Genomic DNA, 24,941 nt, shown 5'->3' with positions numbered 1-24,941 from the left:
CAGATTTAAGGTAGTTCCCAAGAACTGAAGATGGAGTCTTTGCCATCTAGATCTCACCATCCTGAGCTCAAACACCCATTTCCCGGGCCAAGACCAACCATTAATATTTTCCTGCAGCTCCGTGAAGTTGAGAAGAGCCACAAATCTGTCAAAGGCAGAGCCACAGCCAGAGATTCCGAGGACACAGCTAAAGGCAGCTCCAAAAATGCCACCAAAGCAGGTAAATTCCATGTCATGATTACTTTTTACAAGGCCACATCGAAAGGTGTAAAGAGCATATGTGGTGAAATCAGATCTGGGATTGAAATCAGAATTCGGGTGATTATTAGCTGTATGAAGTTGGGTCAGTGAAAATAAGAATGAATGATAGCCCTAGCCGGTTTGGCTCAGTGGATAGAGCGTTGGCCTGCGGACTGAAGGGTCCCAGGTTCGATTCTGGTCAAGGGTACATGCCTGGGTTGCGGGTTCAATCCCCAGTGGGGGCGGGGGTGCAGGAGGCAGCCAATCGGTGATTCTCTCTCATCATTGATGTTTTTATCTCTCTCTCCCTCTCCCTTCCTCTCTGAAATCAATAAAAATATATGTATTTTTAAAAAGAATGAATTATAGTGCCGACCTCATGCAGCGGTGAAAATGAGATGGATCATGTGTTAAAGTGCTTTACAGAATTCCTGGCACAGAGAAAGGACCGATGAAACAAGCTGCCTCTGTAACATGGGGAAATAGCACTGCTTGTCTTGCAGGGCTGCCTCACTCATTTCTACCCTCCAAGTCAGGGGTCCTCAAACTTTTTAAACAGGGGGCCAGTTCACTGTCCCTCAGACTGTTGGAGGGCCGGACTATAGTTTAAAAAAAAAACTATGAACAAATTCCTATGCACACTGCATATATCTTATTTTGAAGTAAAAAAACAAAACGGGAACAAATACAATATTTGTATTTGCGTGTGGCCCGCGGGCCGTAGTTTGAGGACCCCTGCTCCAAGTCTTCTGTGGTGACTTTTCTTCTTTCTGTTCCTCGTAATTTAGTTGTTTCAGAAATGATTTTGTCTTCTTCACTTTCTCTCCTGGGCCTGTTAGTTCCCTTCTAATGTCTGGCTACTAAACCCAACACTGAGAACTATTGGTCCCACCACACCCCTTTAAGATGCTCCAAGTGTCAGGTGTCATGGGTCACAGCTGCCAGGGGATGGGGGAGGTATTTGTTTTCTATGTTGTTTTGAATGATTTCTTTGGAGGACGCATAGGGAGATTTGCACCTAGCAGCTGCTACATGTTTGTATTATCTTTAAAAAGAAAACACTAGGATATCTAGAATAAAAGGATAAGAAACAGCCACATATGTTCCAAAGTGTCACAGGGCTTCTGAGGAGACTAATCAAAAGCCATCTCCACCTTGGGAGTAAGAAAAGGTCAAGTTGAAAGAGACCATCTCTGAGGTGATCCCATTTTCCAAGGATTGTCCCTGTTTTAAAATTAAACAGTGCCAGTATGCTGTGATTTGGGCCTTTGGCGTGAGAATTGAACAAGATGCACAAGAGATGACTGATAGTTTATGAGCTATAATTTTTAGTGCAGAAATTATTTGATACTTTTAGAACATGTAGGCAAGACTATCAGAGAAAGAAACAAGAATTTAAGCATATAACAGTATTGCCCTGCAAGATGAAAATCCTCCATCAGTTTATTTTCAATTCTCCAGATCCACTAGTCAGGAGAAACAGGGCACCCATGTACATCCCTAGCAAACATTTTGTTGATATTAGAATAATAATGCCCTGGCTGGTGAGGCTCAGTTGAGTGTCATCCCATGCACTGAAGGGCCACTGATTTGATTCCCGGTCAGGGCACATACCAGGTTGTGGGTTCTCTTTCTCCCTCTCCATTCCTCTCTAAGAGCAATTAAAAATATATACTTTTTTTTAAATGAGTAGTAACAAGTATTCTAGTACTGAGTGTTGACACTGGAATGGGACAAGTTACTACTGAATAGTAAAAAGTCACAAGTAAACAAGTGGATGTTGCAAAAAGAGGACAAGTGGATGTGTCACAATAGAACCTATCCCTGGTGATTCTCCCAAAATGTGTGGAGCTACAGACCTCCTCCATAAGATCGACCAGCAGCCCATCGAGGGCCTCACGGACTGGTTCGTGGCATGCAGGAGACTGACTGACTGGCAGCTTATTATTGTGAGGCTGAGGAAAATATCTGAAATCCCCTAACTTTTCCACACAGGTCAGAAAATGGAGCAAATGCAATACTATGTTGTAATATCACCAACAAAACAAAAAATGCAATGGATGTATTTGGACTCTGATAGACTTAAGTATGGAAGGAAAAATAGGTGTGCACAATGTTTTCCCTGAGAAGCCAAGACACCTACACTGGTTTGTCAGTTGTCACATGTCCCCAGAATCCCCACGTGCCTGTCCTCCTGACCCACTGCTTTCCCCTCCTTTCTCTACTGGCTGCTGTTGTAAAGCTTGCCCTTCTTCAAATTTTAATTCTTATTACAGATCTAAAGCTCTTTTAATTTAATATTGACTAAATCAGTACTGCAGTTTTTGCTTTTGTTAGAAAAAAAAAAAGAATTATCTGAATATACCCATGGGAGCTTAGGAAAGATGATCAACCTTTAGTCTGGAAAATTCCAACAGTCCCATTGCTGCCCTCACTTAGCTTCTCTTCTTGAAGTATTCACCAGAATGATCTTAGCTGTTGTAACAAACAGGCCCCAAACAGCAAATGGCTCAAACACAATAAAAGTTTACTTCTCGCTCAAAATAATGTCCAAATTGGGTATTTAGATTTGATGGCCACTTTCTTCCCAAGTGATGATGCGGGGACCCTGGCTCCTTCCATCCTGTGACTCCGCCTGCCTCCAGCCAGTGCAAGGGGAAGAGCCTAGAACACGCGCCTGGAAGCGGCCCACATCAAAGCCTAGAGTTCAGTCAAGGCCATGCCCATCCATAATGGAAACTTAGTCCATTTCTGTGTCCCAGAAACTGGGTCTGGTAAAGAACAATCCAGTAACGGCCCCTAACTTGGAGTTACTAAGGGAAGGAAACAAGTACGTGAAAGAACTGGAAACTGGATTTAATTCCAGTTCACACAGCCCCTTCCATCACCATATTTGACCCTGGCAGCCACCTGAGAGCTGTTGTCCCAATTTTATACTCAAGAAAACCAGGTCCAGAGAGTCTAGCCTAGGGCCAGCATTCAAATTCTAGTCCTCCAGCCAGCAGATCGTATTCCTCCAGCAGATCTATCTGTTCATGCAAAGGCTAGGCCAAGGTGTCCCCAGAGGCCTGAGGGTGAGCTGACCTTTCTCAAATCACCTTTGGACTGAAATCTACATACAGAGCAGGACAGCTCCAGGGGGCTCCGTTCCATACAAAAAAACAAACAAAAAAAAATGTAGCAAAATCTCTCATATCCTCATTCTTGTCTTGGTTCTTTTTCCAGGGACCATGCCTGCCTCTGCCAGCCAAAGCCAGGCCCTGGGCAAGAAGGTGCAGGGCCCTGGGACCTCCAGTTCTGCCAGTGGGACCATGCTGCCTGCCTCCAGTCACCTCCCTCTATCTCGGCCGCCTGGCATCAGACCAGATCCTGGCCACGCCGGGCCTCAGACTCATCCTGGGAGGTCAGCCTCTAGAAAGAGTGCTCAGAGACCTCCCCACTGACAGCGGGGACTCAGAGGAGCCCCTTCCTGGGGCTGAACCTGGAGCCCCACCAGCTCACATGCCCAAATCGGTGTTTTCTCTCCTCTCTCACACACGTTCTCTCTCCTCTTATTGAATGTGGGGATTTTGATTACTTAATCTCAGACCATGGCTTCCTGTCTCCCCATAATTATCCTTCCCAGTATCTTGGTGCAGGTAGCTCTGGACCTTGCACACTCATGGTGCCTTCCCTTGGCTCCAGGCTTTGGGAGAAGGGGGCAGGGCTGTGACCACCATCATGGACTTTACTCATGGCACCCACATTGGGACACAGGTTTCTACCAGCTCCACCAACTGGGAGGAGGGTGCACAGAGGCCATATCCTGACCATCATCTCTATACAAAGGAGGTGAGATGGTTAGAATAAAAGGTACAAGAAGCTAATGAAAATAAAACTAAATGGACCCAAGTCCAGCCATGGTGAGTGGGAAGGTGGTGACTCAGAACCCAGTCTGAGGGGGAGCCGATGCCATGAAGCACCAGAAATGCACTGGAGCCTCCTAGCAGCAAGGCAATGAGGGAGTAACATAGTCCTTCTTATCTAATTGAAGGAAACTTAAGATTGCTCAGGGCAGAAAATCTTCCTCATGCACCAAATTATAAAAGGAATGTGATAGCCTGTTTATTGTATAGAAGAAGCTGAGGATGATCTCTGGGGCGTTTTACAAAGGGTGCAATGCAGAGCCTTGCCTTGACCATCGTGTTCACGCAGGGGTGGGGAACGTTTTTTCTGCCCAGGGCCATTTGGATATTTATAACATCATTCCAGGGCCATACAAAACCATCACCCTTAAAAGTAGCCTGCTGTATTTGGGCAGACATTTCATTAACTCACCTCTAATGCCTTGGCAAGGCCAGACTAAATGATTATGCGGCCTTACATGGCCCGAAGGCTGAATGATTCCCCACTCTTGACTAGTGTCACGGGGTTCTCTGCAAAATGTCTCCAGGCAGCATAAGCCAGGAGGCCAGGCCATTGAGAAGGTGTTGCCAGCAAGGGCAAAGGCTCAGCACAGTCACAATCCAAGACTCTTCAGTAGCCAGGTATCTTGCTGGCTGTTCCCGTCTTTCTTCTACCTGGTGCCCCAAAACCCAGGTGAGCATGTGGCTTCAGGATCAAGGGACACTCTCACTCCATGTCTCTGCACATCCTAAAAGTAGTCCTGTCCCTCAACCACCACCCAATCGAGTCCCCAGAGACTCTCTGGAGAGTCCCCACACCCTGGAAGTCCTGCCAAGTCCTGATGGAGATTTCATAAGCTACACAATTCAAGTAATCTCCAACGTCCTTCCCTTCCCCAGCCCAGCTCCAAAACGCCACACACAACCTGGGATGGAGAGAGATAAACTATAAATTATTTCTCCCAAGTTCATCTCCAGGCAAGACTAAGTAAGATATGGCTGATGCCCCATCTTCCTGGAACCGAGATCCCACCCCCCAATCCAAAAATGTTTGTGCATCATACTCCTTCTGTAGAGTACACCCCGGTTTCAAACTAACCTACCTGAGACCTCAACATAAGAATCAACGGAATCTAATCCAACTATCAGGACTGCAAGACCCAACATTGGCCACCACGCTGATACCTGGCCTTCAAGTCATCCTGCCTGGGGATAATGCCAGCCCCTGGGGAAGGGAACAAGAGAGGCCTCAGTCATCACTCCTGGCAGTGACTACTGTCAGGCTTCTAATGGCTATCAATATACCTAAACACCCACCATAAACACAAACAAATTATCCTGTTCTGGTGATGCATAATTTTATGTGAGGGAATACTTGCTTTATATTGCTTATCAACAAACTGTCCCCAAAATTTTAGAGCTTAAAACAATAAACATTTATTATCTCTTACAGTTTCCTGTGGATCAAGAATTTGGGAATGATAATATTGTAATAACAATGTAGGGTTTCAGCTAGGTACTTGAATGATTGGGAGAATCACTTCATAAATTATAGAATTGTCTAACCACTATGCTGTACACCTGAAACTAATATAAAATAATGCTGAATGTCAACTGTAACTAAAAAATAAAATAAAAATAATTGGGAGTGGCTTACCTGGGCAGCTATGGTTCTGGATATTGCAGTCAAGATCTCAGACAGGGCTGTAGCCATTGGAAGACTTGACTGGGGCTGGAAGATATGTTCACAAGATGGCACACACACACGGCTGTTGGCAAGAGGCTTTGGTTCCTTGCTGCAATTAACAGGAAACTTTGATTACTCCCCACATGGACCTCTCCATAGGGCTGATGGGGTATCCTCACAACATAGCAGCTGGTTTCCCCCAGAGCAAGTAATCTGAGAGAGCAAGGGGGGAGCCACAATACCTCTATAACAGCCGTGGGCAAACTGATCCGGCCCATTTGAAATGAATAAAACTAAAAAAAAAAAGACCGTACCCTTTTATGTAATGATGTTTACTTTGAATTTATATTAGTTCACACAAACACTCCATCCATGCTTTTGTTCCGGCCCTCCGGTCCAGTTTAAGAACCCATTGTGGCCCTCGAGTCAAAAAGTTTGCCCACCCCTGCACTATAACCTACTTTCAGAAATTACACCAACAATTCTACCACTTTCTACTCATTAGAACTAAATCAGCAAGTCTAGCCCACACTCAAAGATTAGGCTGCATCTCTTGAAGGGGGTGGTTAACAAAGAATTTTTTAACGTATTTTAACAGGAGGTTTCCTAATTCAAATAGTTACAAGAGCTCTACCAAGAAAACTCGAAAGGTTTTTTGAAAGACATCCATCAGAGGATGAGTTCATGGTGGCTCCTGGGACTCTCGAGCAATAGGACACTTCCAGTGAGCGAGGGAGATGGGCAGAGGAAGAAGGCATAGGTGAGAGAGGTAGGGTGTTGAAGTGGTGTGGCTTTACAGGTAGGACATGTTATTAGAGAACAGTCTAGATTATCATCTCTCTATTCTCGGGTTTGAGTTTCCAGTTCATTCCATCTTAAAACTTCACTATGCAGCCTGTCCAGAGACCATCTAGCATGAAGACCATCTCACTTCCTCCCATCCTTCCTTCCTTCCCTCTTTCCTTTCTCCCTCTCTTCCACCCCTTCCTTCTCTCTTTCGGTCACCTAAGAGTGATTTGAATTAGCAGGTCCACTTAACAATTTACCCAGAGAATTATATCTAGTGTCTTAGTGACATTACCCTAGATTGTCTGTGTATTCCTTACTGGGGAAAAATGAAACAGACACTGAACTTTATCTGTCAGAAGCTATTTTTACAGACAGACCCTTTCTTTCTAATAACCTACATGCTCAATGTCCATAAAGAGCTCCATTGCACACAGAACCACATAAGTAGGAACACACTTTTGGTGAAGATCAAGTTGGGCACCTCATTTTCCCAGGACTTGCACCCTCAGGGAAACTGGGGAGTGATGTGCCAGCAGGGAGAGGACCCAAGCAGGGTACCAACAGCAGCCACTACGCTGGGCATCCTCGGTTCAGTAAAGTCATTTCCAATGTGCTCTGTAGCGCCCCGCCCTAAGCTGCGGCACCGAAGTCCCTCAGGCTCTGTAAGGAGCAGTGAGAAATAAACCTGCATGCATAAAGGAACACTTATTTCTCTTGATCTTGGTACAAGTAGAGGAGAGAGGTCTCCCTTGAGAATTTATATTACAAGGCAGTTCTCACACAAAGAATCTAAATTCCCATACCAACTGTGTGTTCCAAAAAACTCAAATGGAAAATTTTAAAGTGATCTTAGGTTAATTGTACCTCCAAGAAAGGGGAGTGGGGGGGGAGGGGCGGGGGGGGGGAAGGCAAAGAAACAACAAAAATTACACCAAATAGAAAGCATATAAGAGGATTTAAAACACTAGTATATCAGGAATCAAAATAAATGCTGTCCAGCTGGTGTGGCTCAGCAGTTGAGCAGCTATCCAGGAACCAAGAGGTCATTGGTTCAATTCCCAATCACGGCACATGCCTGGGTTGCAGGCTTGATCCCCAGTGGAGGCCGTGCAGGAGGCAACTGATGTTTCTCTCTCTCTCCCTCCTCTCTCTCTAAAAATCAATAAAAATCAAATAAATGCTCATGTAATAAACCTCCAGATAAAAGACAAAGATTGTCAAATGGATATTTTTAAATCCCATGTGTTGTTTCCAAGTGATACCTCTAAAACCTAAGACTAGGGCAAGTAAGCAGTTTGTCCCTTTTGGTTCCTAGGGAACAAAAACAAATACAATCTTTAAGGGCAAAATCACCAGGTACATGGGTACCAACCAACTTTGTAAACTGGGCTTGTTTTTGAGTGCTGAGGATTTCTATTGGAGACAGCTGTCTGCAGTACTATACCAGATCATTTATTCTTCAGTGTGGCATTAGTTTGAAAAATGTAAAGAGAGGCCCGATCTCATGGTTGGGGCACATGAGGTAAATACACATACAGATATCTCCATCACCAAGTCATATCCGGAATAAGGGCCATATAAACCCAACCTCCAAATTCTGTTGGAGATTCAACCAGTTGACACCTGTAAAACTAAGCGCCAAGCATTATGCTAAGTGATCAATAAATAACAAATATTATCACAGGTGTGGATAAGATCAAATATCCTCAGACTCAGGCTATGAACACAAACAGCATCAACTGAACAAAACTTTTACCCTGTAATTCTTTATGCATTTTTTAATTTTTTATTGTTGATAGTATTACAGATATCTCCCATTCCTCCCCCCTCCTTTATACCCTATAATTCTAATCAACTCTGAGCTTCAGAAGCTATAGCCAAAAAGAAAAGGAACACTGGGCTAGATGGTCTTCCTTCGATGCCTTTCATTCTTCTGTGTCCATGGAAATAATGTTGCGGCCCAGCCAGTGTGGCTCAGCTGCTGAACCAGGAGGTCATGGTTCCATTCGGTCAGGCCAGGAGGCAGCCAATCAATGATTCTCTCTCATCATTGATGTTTCTATCTCTCTCTCCCTCCCTGAAATCAATAAAAATATATTTAAAAAATAAATGTTGCATATATGGGTAACTCATTATCAAAGACTTTTGCAAGGTTTCTTTTCACATTAGAAAAAAGGGCAAACGAATTAATTGCTAGAAACCTTTTAACTGTCTCAGTCACAAAATGTGTAAACTACCGCCATCTTGTGGTTATTTCATGCAATTTCACTTCTTAAAGGAATTTTTTTTTTTTTTTTTTTTAGAGCAAACATTGATTTGTTGTTCCACTTTTTCATTGGTTGACTCTTGTATGTGCCCTGACCAGGGATTGAACCCAAAACCCTGGCCTATCAGGACAACGCTCTAACCAACTGAGCCACCAGGCCTGAAACTAATCACTGGAATTTAAACAGTCATCCTCGGTTTAACCACAAGGATAGTTCTGAAAAATGCATTGGTAGGCAATTTTGTCATTGTGAGAACGTTATAGAGTGTACTTAACACAAGCCTAGATGGTATAACCTACTACACACCTAGGCTATATGGTATACCACTGTCATATATAGGTCAGTCCTTATGTGGCACTTGACTATAGCACATTCCATTTCCATAGGTCCCCGTTAGCATTGCCCATGGCTCAAAGTAAATTAACTCTGGGTTAATTTATACCAAAATAACACAGTGAGCCACAGACTAGGCTAAGTAAAAGCATCATGCATGCTACAGTGTCTGACCCTTGCCCATGGGTACACAGTCCTATCTACACAGAGAAAGAAAAGGCCCCGGGTGCCTCATGGCTTTAAAGCGTGAGTCTGGAACATGCCTGGACACCCACAGCTCCCCTCAGACCTGCTGCCCGTGAAGGACATTTTCGCAGCTGGAACATCACCTCCAAATTAATCTCCAAGCAAACACTGTTTAGTGAAGAGTAAGAGCCTCATCAGATCAAGCAATTCATCCTGCCTTCATGTAAGGCTTGTTTTAGATTCTACATACTAGATCCTTCCGTCCTTCTCCAACTACTGACCAGGATGACGCTTACGCCTCTAGCAGGTTCTTCTCTTGTTTCTGGCTTTTGCTTCCACTCTCTTTCTTTCACCTCTTACAACCTACACATTCTTCTATTATTACCTAAAACCCCTTCTGGCCATAAAGTCTTCCTCCGGAGCACTGGCCCTCACCACCACCACCAAATTATCTTCTGCTCTGGCTCCCTCCCATACGACCTCATTTCAGCACTTTGTTCTGTTCATTCTTCCAGGATTATAAAGTCTCTAAAGTCAGAAGTCAAGGGTTATGTTTTTATTTTTCTCCGAGATCTCTGCATTACTCTCTTGATTAAGATCTCTGTACAAATGCCACCTCATCACTGAGGGCCTCTATGAAACAATGCAACATTCCTTAACATTTATCAACATATTTACTTCATTTTTCATCTCCCCCTAGAATGTAAACTCCATGATGGTACTGACTCAGTTTGCTTACTACTGTATCCATGCACCTAGAAACACCTGGCACGCAATAGGCATTTGAACTGGTGAATTGGCCCTCCCAAATGTGGATGGGTATCATCTGATCCTTCGAGTGCCAGAAAAAAACAAAAGGTGAAGGAAATAGACATTAGTTCTATCTCTGCTTGAGCTGAGATTTCATCTTCTCCTCCCCTTGCACATCCGTGCTCCTGGTCCTCATGCTTTGACTCAGAGGCAGATTTATTTATCCAAAATGTGTTAGCTTTCAGCTTACTCTCAGTCTAATCCACAGAAATTATACATATTTGTGTGTGCATATGTATTTCTATATGTACACATATACCATGTATATGTTTACGAGGGTATACATATTTGTATACAGATGTATGTTTAGCTGAGACAAGTTCTACAAATCAATACCCCTTCCCTTACTCTCTGTGAGGTATTACTATTTCCTATTCTCTTTCATCCTTTCTTTTTAATGCTGGTCAAGAATGTAAACCCTGCAATCCATTAATGGATTCTGACTTCTTTGAAAGCCCCTACCTTAGCAGATAAGCACCTGTAACTCCAGGAATATTTAGGATTAACTACAGAAATAATGAAGTAAAACAAAGTCATAGCATTAATATTCTCCATTACATTTTGAAACCATCTATTTAATTTGATATTTATAACGTCTAAGAGAATTTAATATTATTAGTATAGATTATTTTTGCAATTCCATTTTAAAATGTGAAGTGGAAAAACTGATTTAGGCCCATAATTTTAAGTGGATATATGTAACAGAATTTAATGTTTGCAAGCAATATTGAGATTTTAATATTTACCATCCATATTTTTAAGTTTAATATATTTGGCTTTAAGAGTGAGCTCGGGCCCAGTGGTTGAACTTAGACCTATAAACCAGAAGATCAGGGTTCGATCCTGGGTTGTGGGCTCCCTCTCTGAAATCAATAAAATATATATATATATTAATATATATATTAATATATATATATTAATGTGGCAACTGACCAATATTTGGGGGTGGGGGGGGGTAAGTGAGCTCAGTAATTGGATTTTGTCAAGTAACTTAAATGCTTAAGAAAATAAAATATATTAAATTTATAAATGAATTTTTGTATGGGAATTTGTTATTTTTAAAAAAAACCTTTAGCCCTGGCTGGTTTGGCTCAGTGGACAGAGCATCACCTGGGGACTGAAGGATCCAGGTTCGATTCCGGTCAAGGAAACACGCTAGGGTTGCGAGCTCCATCCCCAGTAGGGAGGCTGTAGGAGGTAGCCGATCAATGATTCTCTCGCATCGTTTATGTGTCTCTCTCCCTCTCTGAAATATATTTTTTTTAAGTTTAAAAACAAACAGATCCCTTTAACCCGGTGGGCGTGGCTCAGTGGTTGAGCCTTGGCCTGTGCACAGGGAAGGAGGTCCCGGTTTGATTCCTCCCTTGGGGCTCCATGCTGGGGTGGTGGGCTCTGGGGCCTGCAGGAGGCAGCCAATCAATGATTCTTTCTCGTCAGAGATGTTTCTATCTCTCTCCCTCTCCCTTCTTCTCTGAAATCAATAAAAAAAATAATTTTTTAAAAAGACTTAAGGGCCCTTCAACCGGGCAACACGTGTTCGCGCAAAAGGTGTGCTCTGCTCCAGGGGAACAAGAACCGACCTAGAAAAAGGTGGGATCGTCTTTTTCTTCTACTGTATCGCCTGCCACCCTCGTTTTTTAAAAAAGAGATACACAAAATATTATTTAAAGGCATAAAACCAGCCACCAGGAGTGTCGTTTCCTTAGGGTCTGCGCCAGAACGCCCCAGGCCCCCTTCCGTTCCGGTGAAGAACGGGAGCGCGGCCATCGGGCCTCCTGGGAGGGTGGGCCCTTAGGGGAGGCAGGATGAAGGGGTCCAGAAGGGCGTGGGGCGCAGGGAGGCGTCTGGGGCGCGAGGTCACCTGCGCTGCGGAAAGCGAGCTCGGCATCAGTTTCCCGAGCAGGGCCTCCGGTCCGGATCTCACCTAGCTCTGCGGCCCGTCATTTATCTGATGAGAACATGAGGGCCTGGGCTATTATCCAGAAAAGCGCTTTTCCAAACTGTTCTGCAGCCTGCAAGGCTCGGCCCAGGCCCGCGCGTCCCCAGCTACTGCGCCGCCCGCGCTGCTGCAGAGGCCGGAAAAGGCCGCCCGCCAGCACTCGCGCCACCCCCCACTGCCCGCCGGGAGATACCACGCGGCCGACCCCTCCGGAAGCCCGAAAAGGTATCGTCCCCGGCCTCTGATTGGCCAGCGGGGGCCGGGGGCGGGGCTTCCGGAACCTGGTTCCGCGCGCCAGAGCCCGCGCGCCGCATTGCGAGCCGGACTAGGAGCGGGCGCCATGGTGAGGAGTGGTTGTGGTGTCCGAGCCCGGCGTAGGCCTCGGTTTGGGCCTGGGTTTAGGCCTGGGTTCGGGCCTGAGCCCTGGCCGGACCTTGGGCCTGCCGTGGGGGTGGGGTCGGGCAGACGCGGGGGCCGCACTGACGCCGATGCCCCGGCTCCCCTTTCCAGGTGCTGCTGCACGTGCTGTTCGAGCACGCGGTCGGCTACACGCTGCTGGCGCTGAAGGAGGTGGAGGAGATCAGCCTGCTGCAGCCGCAGGTGCGTGGAAGCGGTGGGCTCGCGGGCCGCCACGACCCCGGCATGCACCGCGCGCTCCCACGTGGCCGACCGCACGCGTTGGGGTATGCGCTCAGCCGGGAAGCTCCTTTGCAGAGGGTCCTTGTCTTCCTTAGTGATTAGAATCGCCTTAGGATCTTTTAGAATCCTCCCACCCTGTACCGCCGAAGCAGAACCGGGATTTAGGGTCCATGATAGGTTCATTCCCTTAGGCGTTCAGTCAGGTCTTCTGTATGGCCAGGGCTGAGAACCGCCGCTTTACTGCGCCCTACAGGCAAGAGCGAAGGAAGGAAGACACTTACCCTTTCTCCCCTCCCTCCATCCCCCCAGGTGGAGGAGTCCGTGCTCAATCTGGGCAAGTTCCACAACATCGTCCGTCTCGTGGCCTTTTGTCCCTTTGCCTCGTCCCAGGTTGCCTTGGAAAATGTCAACGCCGTGTCTGAAGGTGAGTAAGCTACCTCCAGGTATTTCAGGAAGATACGCCAGTATGTAGGTCCTGCGATTGTCTAGTTCCTTTTCCTAGGGAGTTTGTGATAGTATTTGCCTTTCCTCGTCTAGTTTGTTCTAAATCTGAAATGTTTTGGGTAGTATTTGGTGTGTACAGGATGTAATTTAAAGTAGTCTTAGCAGAGTTCAATATCTGGGGGATATGGTAGGCTAAATGTTAGATTTCCAGCGTGGTCCCAGAAAGCAGGTTGGGAACTAATTATTTTCATGGTGCTCCAGGGTATGTCTTAAGCTTTCAGTTAAGCATTTCACACTTGTACTGTTGAACCTGAGTGCTGCTCCTCCCCTGGTTAATGCAGGCTTTGCAGTGATGACTTGAATCTGTCAATCCCCTGAGTGCAGTCATTGATGTCTCTATGTCTCTGAGCAAAGCCGAAAGGGGAGGGATATAGGCACCATCCCAGCATGCTCTGCTGGACCAGTGATCTATCAACAGTTGAAGTGACAGGATCACTTTTGCGATTTAAGCATTCTTCAGTCTGTTAGTGGGAGCTCTGTTTTTTGCCCTGAGGTATTGTTCATGAGGATCTCCGCCTGTTCTTGGAAACGTACCTGCCAACCAAAAAGAAGAAAGTACTCCTGGGGGTTGGGGACCCCAAGATTGGTGCTGCTATACAAGAGGAGTTGGGGTACAACTGCCAGACTGGAGGTGTGATAGCTGAGATTCTTCGAGGTGAGACCATCTGTTAACATGTATGCCATTCTTGACCTAATTGAGGAGGGTTCTGGAAACATTAGGGTGCCTAGGGTTGCTTCTGGGTAGCTGTCCTGCTTGGCTGTTGCCTGTGGGTGCAGGAGCTAGCTAAGAGCCTTTCCTTGCTCATAGTTTTACCCTCCCCCAGGAGTTCGTCTGCACTTCCACAACCTGGTGAAGGGCCTGACTGATGTGTCTGCTTGTAAAGCCCAGCTGGGGCTGGGACACAGCTATTCTCGGGCCAAAGTTAAGTTTAATGTGAACCGGGTGGACAATATGATTATACAGTCCATTAGCCTCCTGGACCAGCTGGATAAGGACATCAATACCTTCTCCATGCGTGTCAGGTAAGGGGAAGGCTGGCCTAGCTCATTTTGGATCCTGAGATGAGGACTGGCTCCTGTGGGCAGAACTATGTGGGGTGGGGCTGGGCCTCCTGGTGCTTACCACAGGCTGTGTTCTTACACTGACTGTACAGAAATAGGAGGCAGAGTAAACTTACCTACCCCATATACACCTCAGCTCAGGCTCTTTGCCTGGTCTGTATTGTGAATGGGGAGACATTGAGTCAAGGAGGTTTGGGATCTGACTGGTTTTCATTTCCTCTGGGCAAAGACTAGGTGTGGCTATAGCTTTATCTGAGACATGGCAGCTCAGCCAGGGAGTGATTATGGCTCTTTGCAGGGAGTGGTATGGGTATCACTTTCCTGAGCTGGTGAAGATAATCAATGACAATGCTACATACTGCCGAGTCGCTCAGTTCATTGGAAACCGAAAGGAGCTGAATGAAGAAAAGTTGGAGGAGCTGGAGGAGCTAACAATGGATGGGGCCAAAGCTAAGGCTATTCTGGACGCCTCACGGTCCTCCATGGGTCAGTACAGAGCCTGGCAGCCACAGTAAGGTATGGGGCTATGAATATCTGGCTCTTACGTTTCTACTTGGTGTCCTTCAGGCATGGACATATCAGCCATTGACTTGATAAACATTGAAAGCTTCTCCAGTCGTGTGGTGTCTTTGTCAGAGTACCGCCAGAGTCTGCACACTTACCTGCGATCCAAGATGAGCCAAGTGGCCCCCAGCCTGTCAGCCTTAATTGGGGAAGCGGTGAGTCATGGGAAACAAAAATGGGGGGATAAGGCATGTTACAGTGTATATATCCATACTGCTGTGTTTCTTGACCGACCATGTTTTCCCCATGCACTTGATAGGAAGAGGTAAGGCAGGATTATGCAGCTGGTCGGTTGGCAAACCCAGCTTCTCTGACTAATTCCTTAAATCCTTCTCCAGGTAGGCGCACGTCTCATTGCTCATGCTGGCAGCCTCACCAACCTGGCCAAGTATCCAGCATCCACAGTGCAGATCCTTGGGGCTGAAAAGGCCCTGTTCAGGTACCAGTGAGGGCACCTGCCCGCACTCAGGTGCCACTTCTGGTGTCCACTACTTGTTTGGGGAATCACAGTGATGGCTAACCAGGGCATCCTGACCTATACAGGCCTCTGCTATGGGGGTGATGGCCTGTCCTGGTGTCTGAGTGATTCCCAGGGCCCAGCAAAGGGACCAAGTTTCCAGGTCAGCGACATTGGATGCCTTCTCTCTGCCTTTGGAGCTGTGGGTTGGCATGAGGTGGGATAGACCCACCCCAGCCTAAGGCTCACTCCGGAGTTTGAGGGAAAGGTGGGGGGAAGAGCTGCCTTGGCTAATAGGGTTGAAATTTCTGATCATAAACTCTCCACTGAATATTCTTCTCCCAGAGCCCTGAAGACAAGGGGTAACACCCCAAAATATGGACTCATTTTCCACTCCACCTTCATTGGCCGAGCAGCTGCCAAGAACAAAGGCCGCATCTCCCGATACCTGGCAAACAAATGCAGTATTGCCTCGCGAATTGATTGCTTCTCTGGTATGGGTGAGGGAGTGGCATTTCTAAGAAGGGGCTGGGAGGGAGTGGGGAATTGAATACCTTAGCTTCTACAATGATGGTAACATTTTTCGTCAACAGCAGTTCACCTAGTGAGTGTTGATACTTTGGGTCTGAGTGAAGCTGAGGGTAGAGGAAATACTGGGGATGAGGAGGAGTTTGTCCCTTTAGGAGCTGACAGGCTTTGTTTACCCACACACACACACATCCAGAGGTACCCACAAGTGTATTTGGGGAGAAGCTTCGAGAACAAGTGGAGGAGCGGCTATCCTTCTATGAGACTGGCGTGATTCCACGAAAGAATCTGGAGGTCATGAAGGAGGCAATGGTACAGGTCAGTTTGGGCTTTGCTGGGTGGGGCTTTGCATAGCTACCTGTTGGAGGTGATGAACTGTCTTAGCCTGACCTTGTAGAGTGGAGGCAAAAAAACTGATTTAATGAGCCTGATCCAATGAAGCCAGGAGGAAACCTCTGTCAGTCCAGAGGTCTTCAGTGCCTTTCAGCACTTTTCTTTGGCCAGGCAGAGGAAGCGGCTGCCGAGATTACTAGAAAGCTGGAGAAACAGGAGAAGAAACGCTTGAAGAAGGAAAAGAAACGGCTGGCTGCGATTGCCCTTGCATCTCCAGAAAACAGCAGCAGTACACCAGAGGAGTGTGAGGTCAGTAGGCAGATCCTGAGTGAAAATTCTGGGTTGTAGGATTTTCAACAGTAGAACAAAGGATGTGACCTCAAAGTCATAGTCTTGAGTCCAGGCCTTTGGACTGAAACAAGGACTTGAAACCTCTAAAACTGCCTCTTGATTCTATAGGAAGGAGATAGGTGCTGAGAGAACTTGTTCAAGAGCCCAGAGAGCTGGTTGTAGCACACTGGTTCCCTGGGCAAGTGTGTTCTGTCCTCGGCTGCCTGCCAGGAGTCCTCAACTGGGGGTAGTGTGAATTCCTGCTGTTTGTTCTTGATTCTCGGCTGTGTGTCTTCCCTGGGATTTTTATAGCGCCCAGTTTGTCAAACAGTATTTCAGGGTCCCCTCTGGAACTAGGCATGATGGTTTTATTGTACCCAACATGATGGGGTTTTCTCTTATGGGCTTAAGTAATTACATCTCTCCCCACCTTTAAGTGGGAGTCACCTTTGGGGCGGATTTCCAGAATTCTACCCATATAAAAACCATCCCAGAAACATTGGACAACTTTACAGCATTTCCACCAGTTTTTCTGCCCTACTTAATTGCTGGAACTCTAATGGGGTGGGGGCTGGGAGTGTTGATACAGTGAGTGACAGTTTCATGCCCATTTCCCCCTTTAGGAGACAAATGAAAAACCCAAAAAGAAGAAAAAGCAAAAGCTCCAGGAGACTCCTCAGGAGAATGGAACAGAAGACCCACCCGTTTCTTTACCCAAACCCAAGAAAAGGAAATCTTTTTCCAAGGAGGAGTTTGTTAATAACGATCTTGAGACAGCTAACAATGGAAATCTTCCCAAGAGGAAGAAATCTTTAACCAAACAGGAACCAGTTAGTGAACCCGAAGAGGCAACAAACAGGAGTGTTCCCAAGAAAAAGAGGAAACTCTCTTTGAAGGAGGAACCTCTCAGCAGTGGACCTGAAGAGGCTGTTAATAACAAGAGCTCCAAGAAAAAGAAAAAGCTCCAAAAGCTAGCCCAGGAAGATTAGAATGGACAGTACCCTGGTGGGGTATAACCACCAAGTTACCTACCCCCTATGTCCCAATAAAAGAAAATTCACAAGAGTTGATTTATAATTTTATGTTTTATTTGACACCTTTATATGGATGTGCTTGGGGCAGGGCATCAATGACAGCCTCAGTGAAGTCTCGGCAGGTGGCATAGCCACCCATGTCAGGAGTTCGAACCTGTGGGGGAGAATCGTCATCACCCCTGTGACCTGGGCCCATCCCTACCCTCCCCCCATTATAGTTTCCCTAAGGAAGCCAGCCCCAGGACAACCTAGGCTCTGCCCAGGTGATTATGGTTTAAGGGCTCTTCTCTGGTCCACTGCACTGAAGGGAGATGTGGGTGGTATGGTCCTCGTGAGGTTGAAGGGAATAAAGGGGCTCTAGCCCCCATAGGGGTGCAGGTGGCCGATGACGGACTGGATGAAGTCGGTTGTGGTGCTGTAGCCGCCCATGTCTCGTGTCCGCACCTACAGCCACCACCGGCAATAGCCGTGGGAAAGAAGAGAAGAGAGCCCATGAAGGAGGGTAGGGCACTGATGAAATGGGAGTCCAAGATGGGATAACAGCCAGAAAGAAGACGATGCAGCAGATGCAGGAAGGTTGCTAGGTTTGAAGAACATGGACTTGTCCACTCAGGTCTTCTGAGGGCCAGAGTCACTACTAGAGCGATCAACTGCAACCTGGACAGAATGGATGGGAAGCTGAGCAGGAGGGAAGACAGGAAATGGAGACTGGAGGCAGGATGAGATGCCTTGGAGACAAGTGGAAGGAAGGAAATGGCAGGGGGATGCAAAGGAGGATGGGCTTCCAGGGTGGCGAAGGTGACTGACACCCTTGCCTCATCCTGCCTGCTACCTCCCTCTGCTCCTCCATCCCCATGCTCTCCCCCTAGATAGAGAGCTGCAAATTCAGCATTAAGATGCCCAATAAGCCTGGCCAAAGTGGTTCAGTTGATTGACCATTGTCCTGTGCACCAAAAGGTTGCCGGTTTGAGTCCCAATCAGGGCACATACCTGGGTTGCAGATTTGATCCCCGGTTGGGGCACGTAAGGAGGGCAATCGATCTTTCTCAGCATGTCCTCGGGTGAGGATTAAAAAATAAAAGATGTCCATAAAAGAGCCAATGGATGGAGCAGGAAAGGGAATAGCAGATGGGAACTAAAAGGCAAAAGAGATCTAGAGCAGCCGTCACCAACCTTTCGGACCTCACGGACCACCAGTGGTCCGCAGATACCGGTTGGTGACCACTGATCTAGAGGATGAAACAGCCAAGAGGAGAGAGGTGAAGAGCAGCCCTGAGAGGGATGGGCAAGATCAGAGAGCAGATGGTCGGGGGACTATAGGGAAAGGAGACCCCAATTCAGGTTACCCAGAGAGTAGTTCTGAGGCCTTGAACCCCACAGCCTTGCTAAACTCACCTTGCCAACTTTGATCACCTTCTTCACTGCATCTGCAATCATGTTGGAGTGATATTCCAGACTGTCAATGTAGAGAGGAAGAAGTTGAGATTTCCCCCTTCATCAGGCCCTAATTTCCCCACCTGTGCTCCCTCTCAACACCTGGCCTCCTCCCGCCCACCACAACCTACTTGAGGTGTCGCAGCATGTTGGAAGCTGACAGAAGCATGGCTGTGGGGTTGGCTATATTTCTGCCCACTGCCTGGGCAAATGGGTGCCGGGCACCCTGTGAAAAGAAGGGCAGGCCAGAGTCACTGGGAGCAGACATTATGCAGAAACTAAGATCAAGGAAAAGAGAGGTTAGGCCAGGTACACTGAGAGGAGGCACAGCATGAAACTATCAGGCGGAACCTGAGGCCGAAGGGCACACAGAACTAGAGGAGGTGACCTCACTCACCATCTCAAAGACCGCATACTCTGCACTGTAGCTCTCACCAGGCACCACACCAGCTCCCCCAACCAGGCCAGCAGCCAGATTGTCAATAATGTTCCCATAGAGATTCGGCATCACCAGCACATCAAACTGGTAAGGATTCTGCACCAGCTGGCAGGGAGAAATATGGGCATGGAGAAGAGAAGTAAATTCCACTCCTTGCTCTCCCTCAGCACTGAGGGAGTGCACACACAAGGAGGGCCTTACCTGCATGCAACAGTTGTCTATGATCATTGTATCAAACTTGATTTTGGGGTACAGTTCAGCAATTTCCTCACAGCACTGCAGAAACAACCCATCCCCAAGTTTCCTGTCCATAGGCCAAAGGGAACAGATTCAGCAAGAGAGTTCAGGGGACTACCTTCCCAGGAACCTACCCCACGAAAAGCCATGTCCCTCACATGATGTTGGCCTTGTGGACAGCCGTGACCTTGTTCCGCCCCTTCTTAGTGGCATAGTCAAAAGCGAATTTTGCAATCCGTTGAGATTTGGTTCGCGTGATAATCTTCAAGCACTCAATCACACCCTTTGCACTCTGGGTAGGAAGAGAGAAATAGCTGAGTGATACTGGAAAGAAAGGAAGAAGGAGCTATGCCTCTCTCCCACATTCACCTCTGCCCTCCCCAATTTCTAGGACCTCACCTCATGTTCCAGAGAGCTGTACTCCCCTTCTGTCTGCTCTCGAATGATCACCAGATCTAGATTGTTGTGTCGAGTCTTGTACCCAGAAAGTGACTTCACATGGACTACATTGGCAAACAAGTCCAACTTACGCCTGGGGGTGGGACAGAGCCATCAACACTGTGCCTGGTGCCCCAGAATCCCTCTGACCCATTGCTCCCACCACTTACCTCAGTCGCATATCATAGGAGGCTAGATCCCCTTTATATTCCATCGGGGTGTGGATCTTTCCTGCACAAACAAAGTTGCAGGAGTGGGGAAATGTCAGGCACAAGCCAAACCAAAGGAAACTCAGTGTCCAATCCCCTCAGTGACAGAATGCAACCCAGACTCCCATCTCCCACTCCCAATCAGCGACCCTTAAACTTCTCTGGAGGGATGGGGCAAAGGAGAATAATGCAGTTAAAACCAGAAACATTCTAACCGTTTTATTTTTAGTCACATGTAAAGGGTGTCCCAAAATTTACGCAAGAAGTAATTTTGATAGAAAACACGGGTTTATAATTAAAAATTCTAAATTTTTTATTGATTCATAAAGTACACAGTATAGGGTTACGTATGGAATAGCATGTCGGGTAAATGGCCTCCGCGGCTTTGCTGGCACATACGCACTCTTTAGTTATTGCCTGAGCAGCCGCATTTTCGAAGAAGAATGGTCCGATGATGCCTCCAGCCCCAAATCCGCACCGAACAGTGACACGTTGTGGATGCATTTGTTTCTCAACAATCACGCGTGGATGTTCTGAACCCCAAATGCGACAATCTTGTCGATTAACCAAGCCATCAAGATGAAAATGAGCCTCATTGAAATTCAGCCACATTTATGCAAAACGGTCATGGAAAATTTCAACTAAAGAGTGCATATGTGCCAGCAAAGCCGTGGAGGCCACTTACCCGATATGCTATTCCATACATAACCCTATACCAGTGATGGCGAACCTATGACACACGTGTCAGAGGTGACACGCAAACTCATTTTTTTTGGTTGATTTTTCTTTGTTAAATGGCATTTAAATATATAAAATAAATATCAAAAATATGTCTTTGTTTTACTATGGTTGCAAATATCAAAAAATTTCTATATGTGACACGGCACCAGAGTTAAGTTAGGGTTTTTCAAAATGCTGATATGCCGAGCTCAAAAGGTTCGCCATCACTGCCCTATACTGTATACTTTATGAATCAATAAAAAATTTACAATTTTTAATTATAAACCTGTGTTTTCTATCAAAATTACTTCTTGCGTGAATTTTGGGACACCCTTTATGTTGAAACCTCAAAGTGACCTAAAAGGAAGACAGAAGATTTTTTTCATGTTATCAAAGAGCCTGGGTTTAATATGTTGAGAAACAATGCTAAGGGGTCTATGACCTTTCTGTGTCTACCTAGTTGACATTTCTCCACCAACAATTATTGAGTATGGAGTATGTGTAAGGAAGGTACTAGGTTTATCAACCAAAAACACAACACATACCTTCTGTCCCCCAAGGAGCAAACAATATAGTGAGGAAGATAGATAATATAAAGGACACGGTTTTTAAAAACCCTGGGAGAAGCCCTAGATGGTTTGGCTCAGTGGATAGAACGCTGGCCTACGAACTGAAGGGTCACAGGTCTGATTCCACTCAAGGGCACATGCTTGGGTTGCAGGCTCCATCCCCAGTAGGGGGCGTGCAGGAGGCAGCTGAACAATGATTCTCTCTCATCTTTGATGTTTCTATCTCTCTCTCCCTCTCCCTTCCTCTCTTAAATCAATTTTTAAAAATGTATATTTTAAAATAAATAAATAAAAACCATGGGGCCCTAGCCAGTTTGGCTCAGTGGATAGAGTGTTGGCTTGCCGTCTGAAGGGTCCCAGTTCAATTCTGGCCAAGGCCACATGCCCAGTTTGCAGGCTCGATCCCCAGTAGGGGGCGTGCAGGAGGCAGCCGACCAATGATTCTCTCTCATCACTGATGTTTCTCCTTCTCCCTTCCTCTCTGAAATCAATAAAGAAATATTAAAAATATATATATATGAAAAATATATATACATGAAAGGATTTTAACGACATACATAGAAACACAAAGAAATTCCCTGTGATAATATCAGGAAACATCATAGAACGACTGGCACTTCAGCCAGACCTTAGGTAAAGTGAGTGTAGTAGATTGAACAGTAACCCCCAAAATGATATGTCTATACCTCAACCTATAAATGTGACCTTATTTAAGAAACAGTGTTAGAAAAAAAAAAAGAAAAAGAAAGAGTGTTTGCAGATATAATTAAGGATCTTGAGATGAAATCAACTTGGATTAGGGTGGGCCCAAAATCCAATGACAAGCCCTTATACAAAAAAAGGAGTAGAAATAGATACACAGACACAGAGAGGAAAAAGCCAGAAGACAGAGGCAGAGATTGGAGTGATGCATCTACAAGCCAAGGAACGCCAGGAGCTGCCAGGTGCCACCAGGGGCTGGAAGAGTTCTCCCCCTAAGCCTTCAGAGAGAGCCCTGCCAAGACCTTAACTCTGGAATTCTGACCTCCAGAACTGTGAAAGAATAACATTTCTGTTATCTTAAGCTACCAGTTGCGTGATAACTGGTTATGACAGTCCTGGGAGCCCAAGACAGTGAGTGAGGAGGACTCTGACGGGTAGCATCCGAACATCCTGGGCAGAAGGAGCAGCATAAATCAAGGTAGTTCATGTATTTGGAAACTAACACAGCCTAGTCCATAGCACAGAACCAGTGCTGTGGAAACGAAGGCAGAAGAGCTGAGCGTCACTGTATAAAGAACTTACTGTCCTAGGCTAAGGCCGGGCCTGGCAAAGTCATGCTGGTCTTTCCAAGAGAAGAGATGCAGAAAACGGACTGCGGGGACAGAACTGGAAACCAAACAAACTAATGAGGAGATTCAAGGAGGGACGCAGAGGGAAGGCAGAAGAGCGGTGGCCGGAGCGGCATTCTATAAACACAGTTAACAAGCCGGGACGACCCGTGGTGCAGCCCCATGGCAGACTGAGTTCCTGCGGAGACGGCTCCCATCTCTCTCAGCTCCGGTGTTCCGGCTGGAAGGAACCAATGGCCACGAACCGCTGGGAGCTCAGGGAGAGTTCGTGCAGTCGTATGTGTAGAGGGAAGCTTGACGAATATTTGTTCATTTGATTTCAAATGACACATAGGCGGGAGGGCACACGTACCAATGAGGGCCACCTTGTTCTCCTTCATGGAGCTCAGAACTTGCTCCAGCTTCTCCTCCGAAGCCATATTCTGCACCTCGCTCAGGTAATGCTCCTGAAACTCCACGGGGACGCTGGCAGCCTTCCGAGACAGACCCCAAGCACGACAGGGTCAGGATCAACTAAGTTCTTTCCAAGCCGCCCCCGCCCCACCGTCCCTGCCGCCGATTCCCCAGGCAACTCGCCTTGAACACCTCCTTGACCGCGTGCATCAGCTCGGGCCCCACGCCGTCTCCGGGCACCATGGTCACGGGAAAGGCGCCCTCCACCTTCACGTCCTCGGCCTGCGACCGGGGCCGTCAGAGATGGTGCGAGGGTAGGGGCAGGAGTCCCGGGGAGGGGAGGGCTGGGGAGCCGGGGAGGGGGCGGGACGGGGCGAGGCCCGAGCGGGCCTTGCGCTTACCTGGCTCCGCGAGACGGAGTGCGAAACGGCAGAGGTACCCAGGCCCCTCCATGCCCCGGGCGTGGGGGCGGCGACCAGCGCCTGCGAAGAGACACAGCCCGTGAGGTCGGCCTGGACCCCCGCCCGGAACACTACGGGGAGCCGGGTAAAAGCCCGCCGACCCCCGCCCGCCCGGCCCGGCCTGGCCCGCTCCCCGCCTCACTCGGGTCAGCCAGCGGACACTGCTGAGCGCCGCCATGTTCATCGCAGGAAGTCGCGAGGGAAGTGACGCCGGAAGCCCGAGCGGCTCGGCACCCTGACTTCCGGTCAGGCCCAGGACCCCGGGGGGTGCGCTCTTCCTCCCGCCGGCGCCCCGCACCCTTCTCTTTCCCTTCCGTTCCCTTCTACTCCCCCTCCCCGGGAGACGGACGGCGCACGCAACCGCTTGGTGCATTGCTTTTTCCCAGCCACTAGATTTAACTTATATTGACACTTCACCCTAACATGGAAGGATAAGATCAGGTTTTATGTTTAGCAAACGAAGACCGAACTGAGTCCCGAGGTGCGACCCCTGCGCTGTCAGCGGGTGAAGGGGCTGGTGAAGGGCACTGACCGACGCAGGCGGGGGACATGGCTGTTCCGTAGGAGGTTAGACAGGCGCGGCTGGGCGAGGCCTGCCGGGGGCCATGAAGGAGAACAGGCGGCCGTCACTGGTAGGTGGCCCCCTGAGCGGGGTCGGGCCAACATGGCCTGCGGGCCCCTCTCTATGGCGGCCCAGCAGACCGCCCGGAGGAAAATGGCAGGACCTCAATGCCAATGTGACCTTTCTAGGGCCCGGGGTAATTACAGTAGAATTTGAATTGGGTTTTGACCCCGCCCCCTGTGGGCTTTCCTGTAGACATTAGAGATGAGGGCAAGCCCAGAAGAAAGTTAGTTCCTGTCCATCTTCCCCCGATGCGAGTGAAAGGCCCCACCCAGAAGATCCCCCTTTCACGCCCAGAAATGTGGAGCTTCTCTCGCTCGCTCTCACTCTGTCCCCAAGGAGCAGACCCTTCCCTAAACTCAGTAAGCAGGTCCTCGAGTGAGGATTAAAAAAATAATTCTGTATATTCTGTCTATGAGTGTGTACATGCATAGGGAAGAGGTTTTTAAAATATATTTTTATTGATTTTTGAGAGAGGAAGGGAGAGGGAGAGAGAGAGACA

The 24,941-nt window shown here is 47.5% G+C and overlaps 3 protein-coding genes and 5 non-coding genes across 11 annotated transcripts in view; 7 read left to right on the top strand and 1 right to left on the bottom strand.

The window, feature by feature from the left end:
* Positions 1-5,765, top strand: part of TMC2 (transmembrane channel like 2) — a 55,749-nt gene extending 49,984 nt beyond the window's left edge. Inside the window, exons 18-19 of the mRNA XM_059707498.1 lie at positions 118-220; positions 3,466-5,765. Of these exons, the coding sequence (XP_059563481.1) occupies positions 118-220; positions 3,466-3,683 (321 nt within the window). The 3' untranslated portion in view covers positions 3,684-5,765. The remainder of the gene's footprint in view (positions 1-117; positions 221-3,465) is intronic.
* Positions 5,766-12,153: 6,388 nt separating this feature from the next.
* Positions 12,154-17,629, top strand: NOP56 (NOP56 ribonucleoprotein). Of its 2 annotated transcripts, XR_009454049.1 has the most exons (13): positions 12,403-12,478; positions 12,646-12,735; positions 13,084-13,198; positions 13,772-13,933; positions 14,103-14,301; positions 14,639-14,826; positions 14,908-15,059; positions 15,243-15,343; positions 15,707-15,855; positions 16,086-16,207; positions 16,394-16,531; positions 16,682-16,799; positions 17,176-17,225. XR_009454049.1 is itself a non-coding variant. In XM_059705732.1 (12 exons), the coding sequence occupies exons 1-12, from the start codon at positions 12,476-12,478 to the stop codon at positions 17,539-17,541; spliced, it is 1,785 nt and encodes a 594-aa protein (XP_059561715.1). In that variant the 5' UTR covers positions 12,154-12,475; the 3' UTR covers positions 17,542-17,629. The 2 variants fall into 2 exon arrangements, 1 of the variants encoding a protein (XP_059561715.1); XM_059705732.1 differs by lacking the exon at positions 16,682-16,799 and having other exon boundaries at positions 12,154-12,478; positions 17,176-17,629.
* Positions 13,563-13,630, top strand: LOC132240403 (small nucleolar RNA SNORD110). The gene has a single exon (XR_009454313.1). It is a non-coding gene; the product is annotated as a small nucleolar RNA SNORD110 (small nucleolar RNA).
* On the top strand, positions 14,385-14,520 carry LOC132240380 (small nucleolar RNA SNORA51). The gene has a single exon (XR_009454298.1). It is a non-coding gene; the product is annotated as a small nucleolar RNA SNORA51 (small nucleolar RNA).
* Positions 15,407-15,492, top strand: LOC132240401 (small nucleolar RNA SNORD86). Its single transcript, XR_009454311.1, has one exon. It is a non-coding gene; the product is annotated as a small nucleolar RNA SNORD86 (small nucleolar RNA).
* LOC132240361 (small nucleolar RNA SNORD56) lies at positions 15,924-15,994 on the top strand. Its single transcript, XR_009454283.1, has one exon. It is a non-coding gene; the product is annotated as a small nucleolar RNA SNORD56 (small nucleolar RNA).
* Positions 16,252-16,323, top strand: LOC132240360 (small nucleolar RNA SNORD57). The gene has a single exon (XR_009454282.1). It is a non-coding gene; the product is annotated as a small nucleolar RNA SNORD57 (small nucleolar RNA).
* On the bottom strand, positions 17,619-24,106 carry IDH3B (isocitrate dehydrogenase (NAD(+)) 3 non-catalytic subunit beta). 3 transcript variants are annotated; one of them, XR_009454050.1, is made up of 13 exons: positions 23,960-24,105; positions 23,758-23,838; positions 23,540-23,638; positions 23,316-23,436; positions 20,305-20,365; positions 20,096-20,228; positions 19,855-19,988; positions 19,661-19,763; positions 19,418-19,564; positions 19,152-19,246; positions 18,982-19,042; positions 17,835-18,030; positions 17,619-17,740 (listed from the first exon to the last, which is right to left on the bottom strand). XR_009454050.1 is itself a non-coding variant. In XM_059705733.1 (12 exons), exons 1-12 carry the CDS (start codon positions 23,999-24,001, stop codon positions 17,639-17,641), a joined length of 1,179 nt encoding a protein of 392 aa, XP_059561716.1. In that variant the 5' UTR covers positions 24,002-24,106; the 3' UTR covers positions 17,619-17,638. The 3 variants fall into 3 exon arrangements, 2 of the variants coding, with proteins under 2 accessions (XP_059561716.1, XP_059561717.1); XM_059705733.1 differs by lacking the exon at positions 17,835-18,030 and having other exon boundaries at positions 23,960-24,106; XM_059705734.1 differs by having other exon boundaries at positions 17,619-18,030.
* Positions 24,107-24,941: the final 835 nt, after the last annotated feature.

Source organism: Myotis daubentonii, chromosome 8 (assembly GCF_963259705.1).
Source record: "Myotis daubentonii chromosome 8, mMyoDau2.1, whole genome shotgun sequence".
NCBI classification, from domain to species: domain Eukaryota; kingdom Metazoa; phylum Chordata; class Mammalia; order Chiroptera; family Vespertilionidae; genus Myotis; species Myotis daubentonii.
This window is presented reverse-complemented; position numbering and strand designations above follow the sequence as displayed.

What these genes read in the sequence shown, in the direction of transcription:
- IDH3B (XM_059705733.1), bottom strand. Translation starts at nt 24,001, where the DNA reads ATGAACATGGCGGCGCTCAGCAGTGTCCGCTGGCTGACCCGA. An exon ending in CGGTCAAGGAGGTGTTCAAG is followed by an intron (nt 23,437 to 23,539) that starts GCGAGTTGCCTG and finishes CTGTCTCGGAAG; the next exon opens with GCTGCCAGCGTCCCCGTGGA. An exon ending in AGTATGCGGTCTTTGAGATG is followed by an intron (nt 19,247 to 19,417) that starts GTGAGTGAGGTC and finishes TTCTTTTCACAG; the next exon opens with GGTGCCCGGCACCCATTTGC.
- NOP56 (XM_059705732.1), top strand. An exon ending in TGTCAACGCCGTGTCTGAAG is followed by an intron (nt 13,199 to 13,771) that starts GTGAGTAAGCTA and finishes TTTTGCCCTGAG; the next exon opens with GTATTGTTCATGAGGATCTC. An exon ending in GATAGCTGAGATTCTTCGAG is followed by an intron (nt 13,934 to 14,102) that starts GTGAGACCATCT and finishes ACCCTCCCCCAG; the next exon opens with GAGTTCGTCTGCACTTCCAC.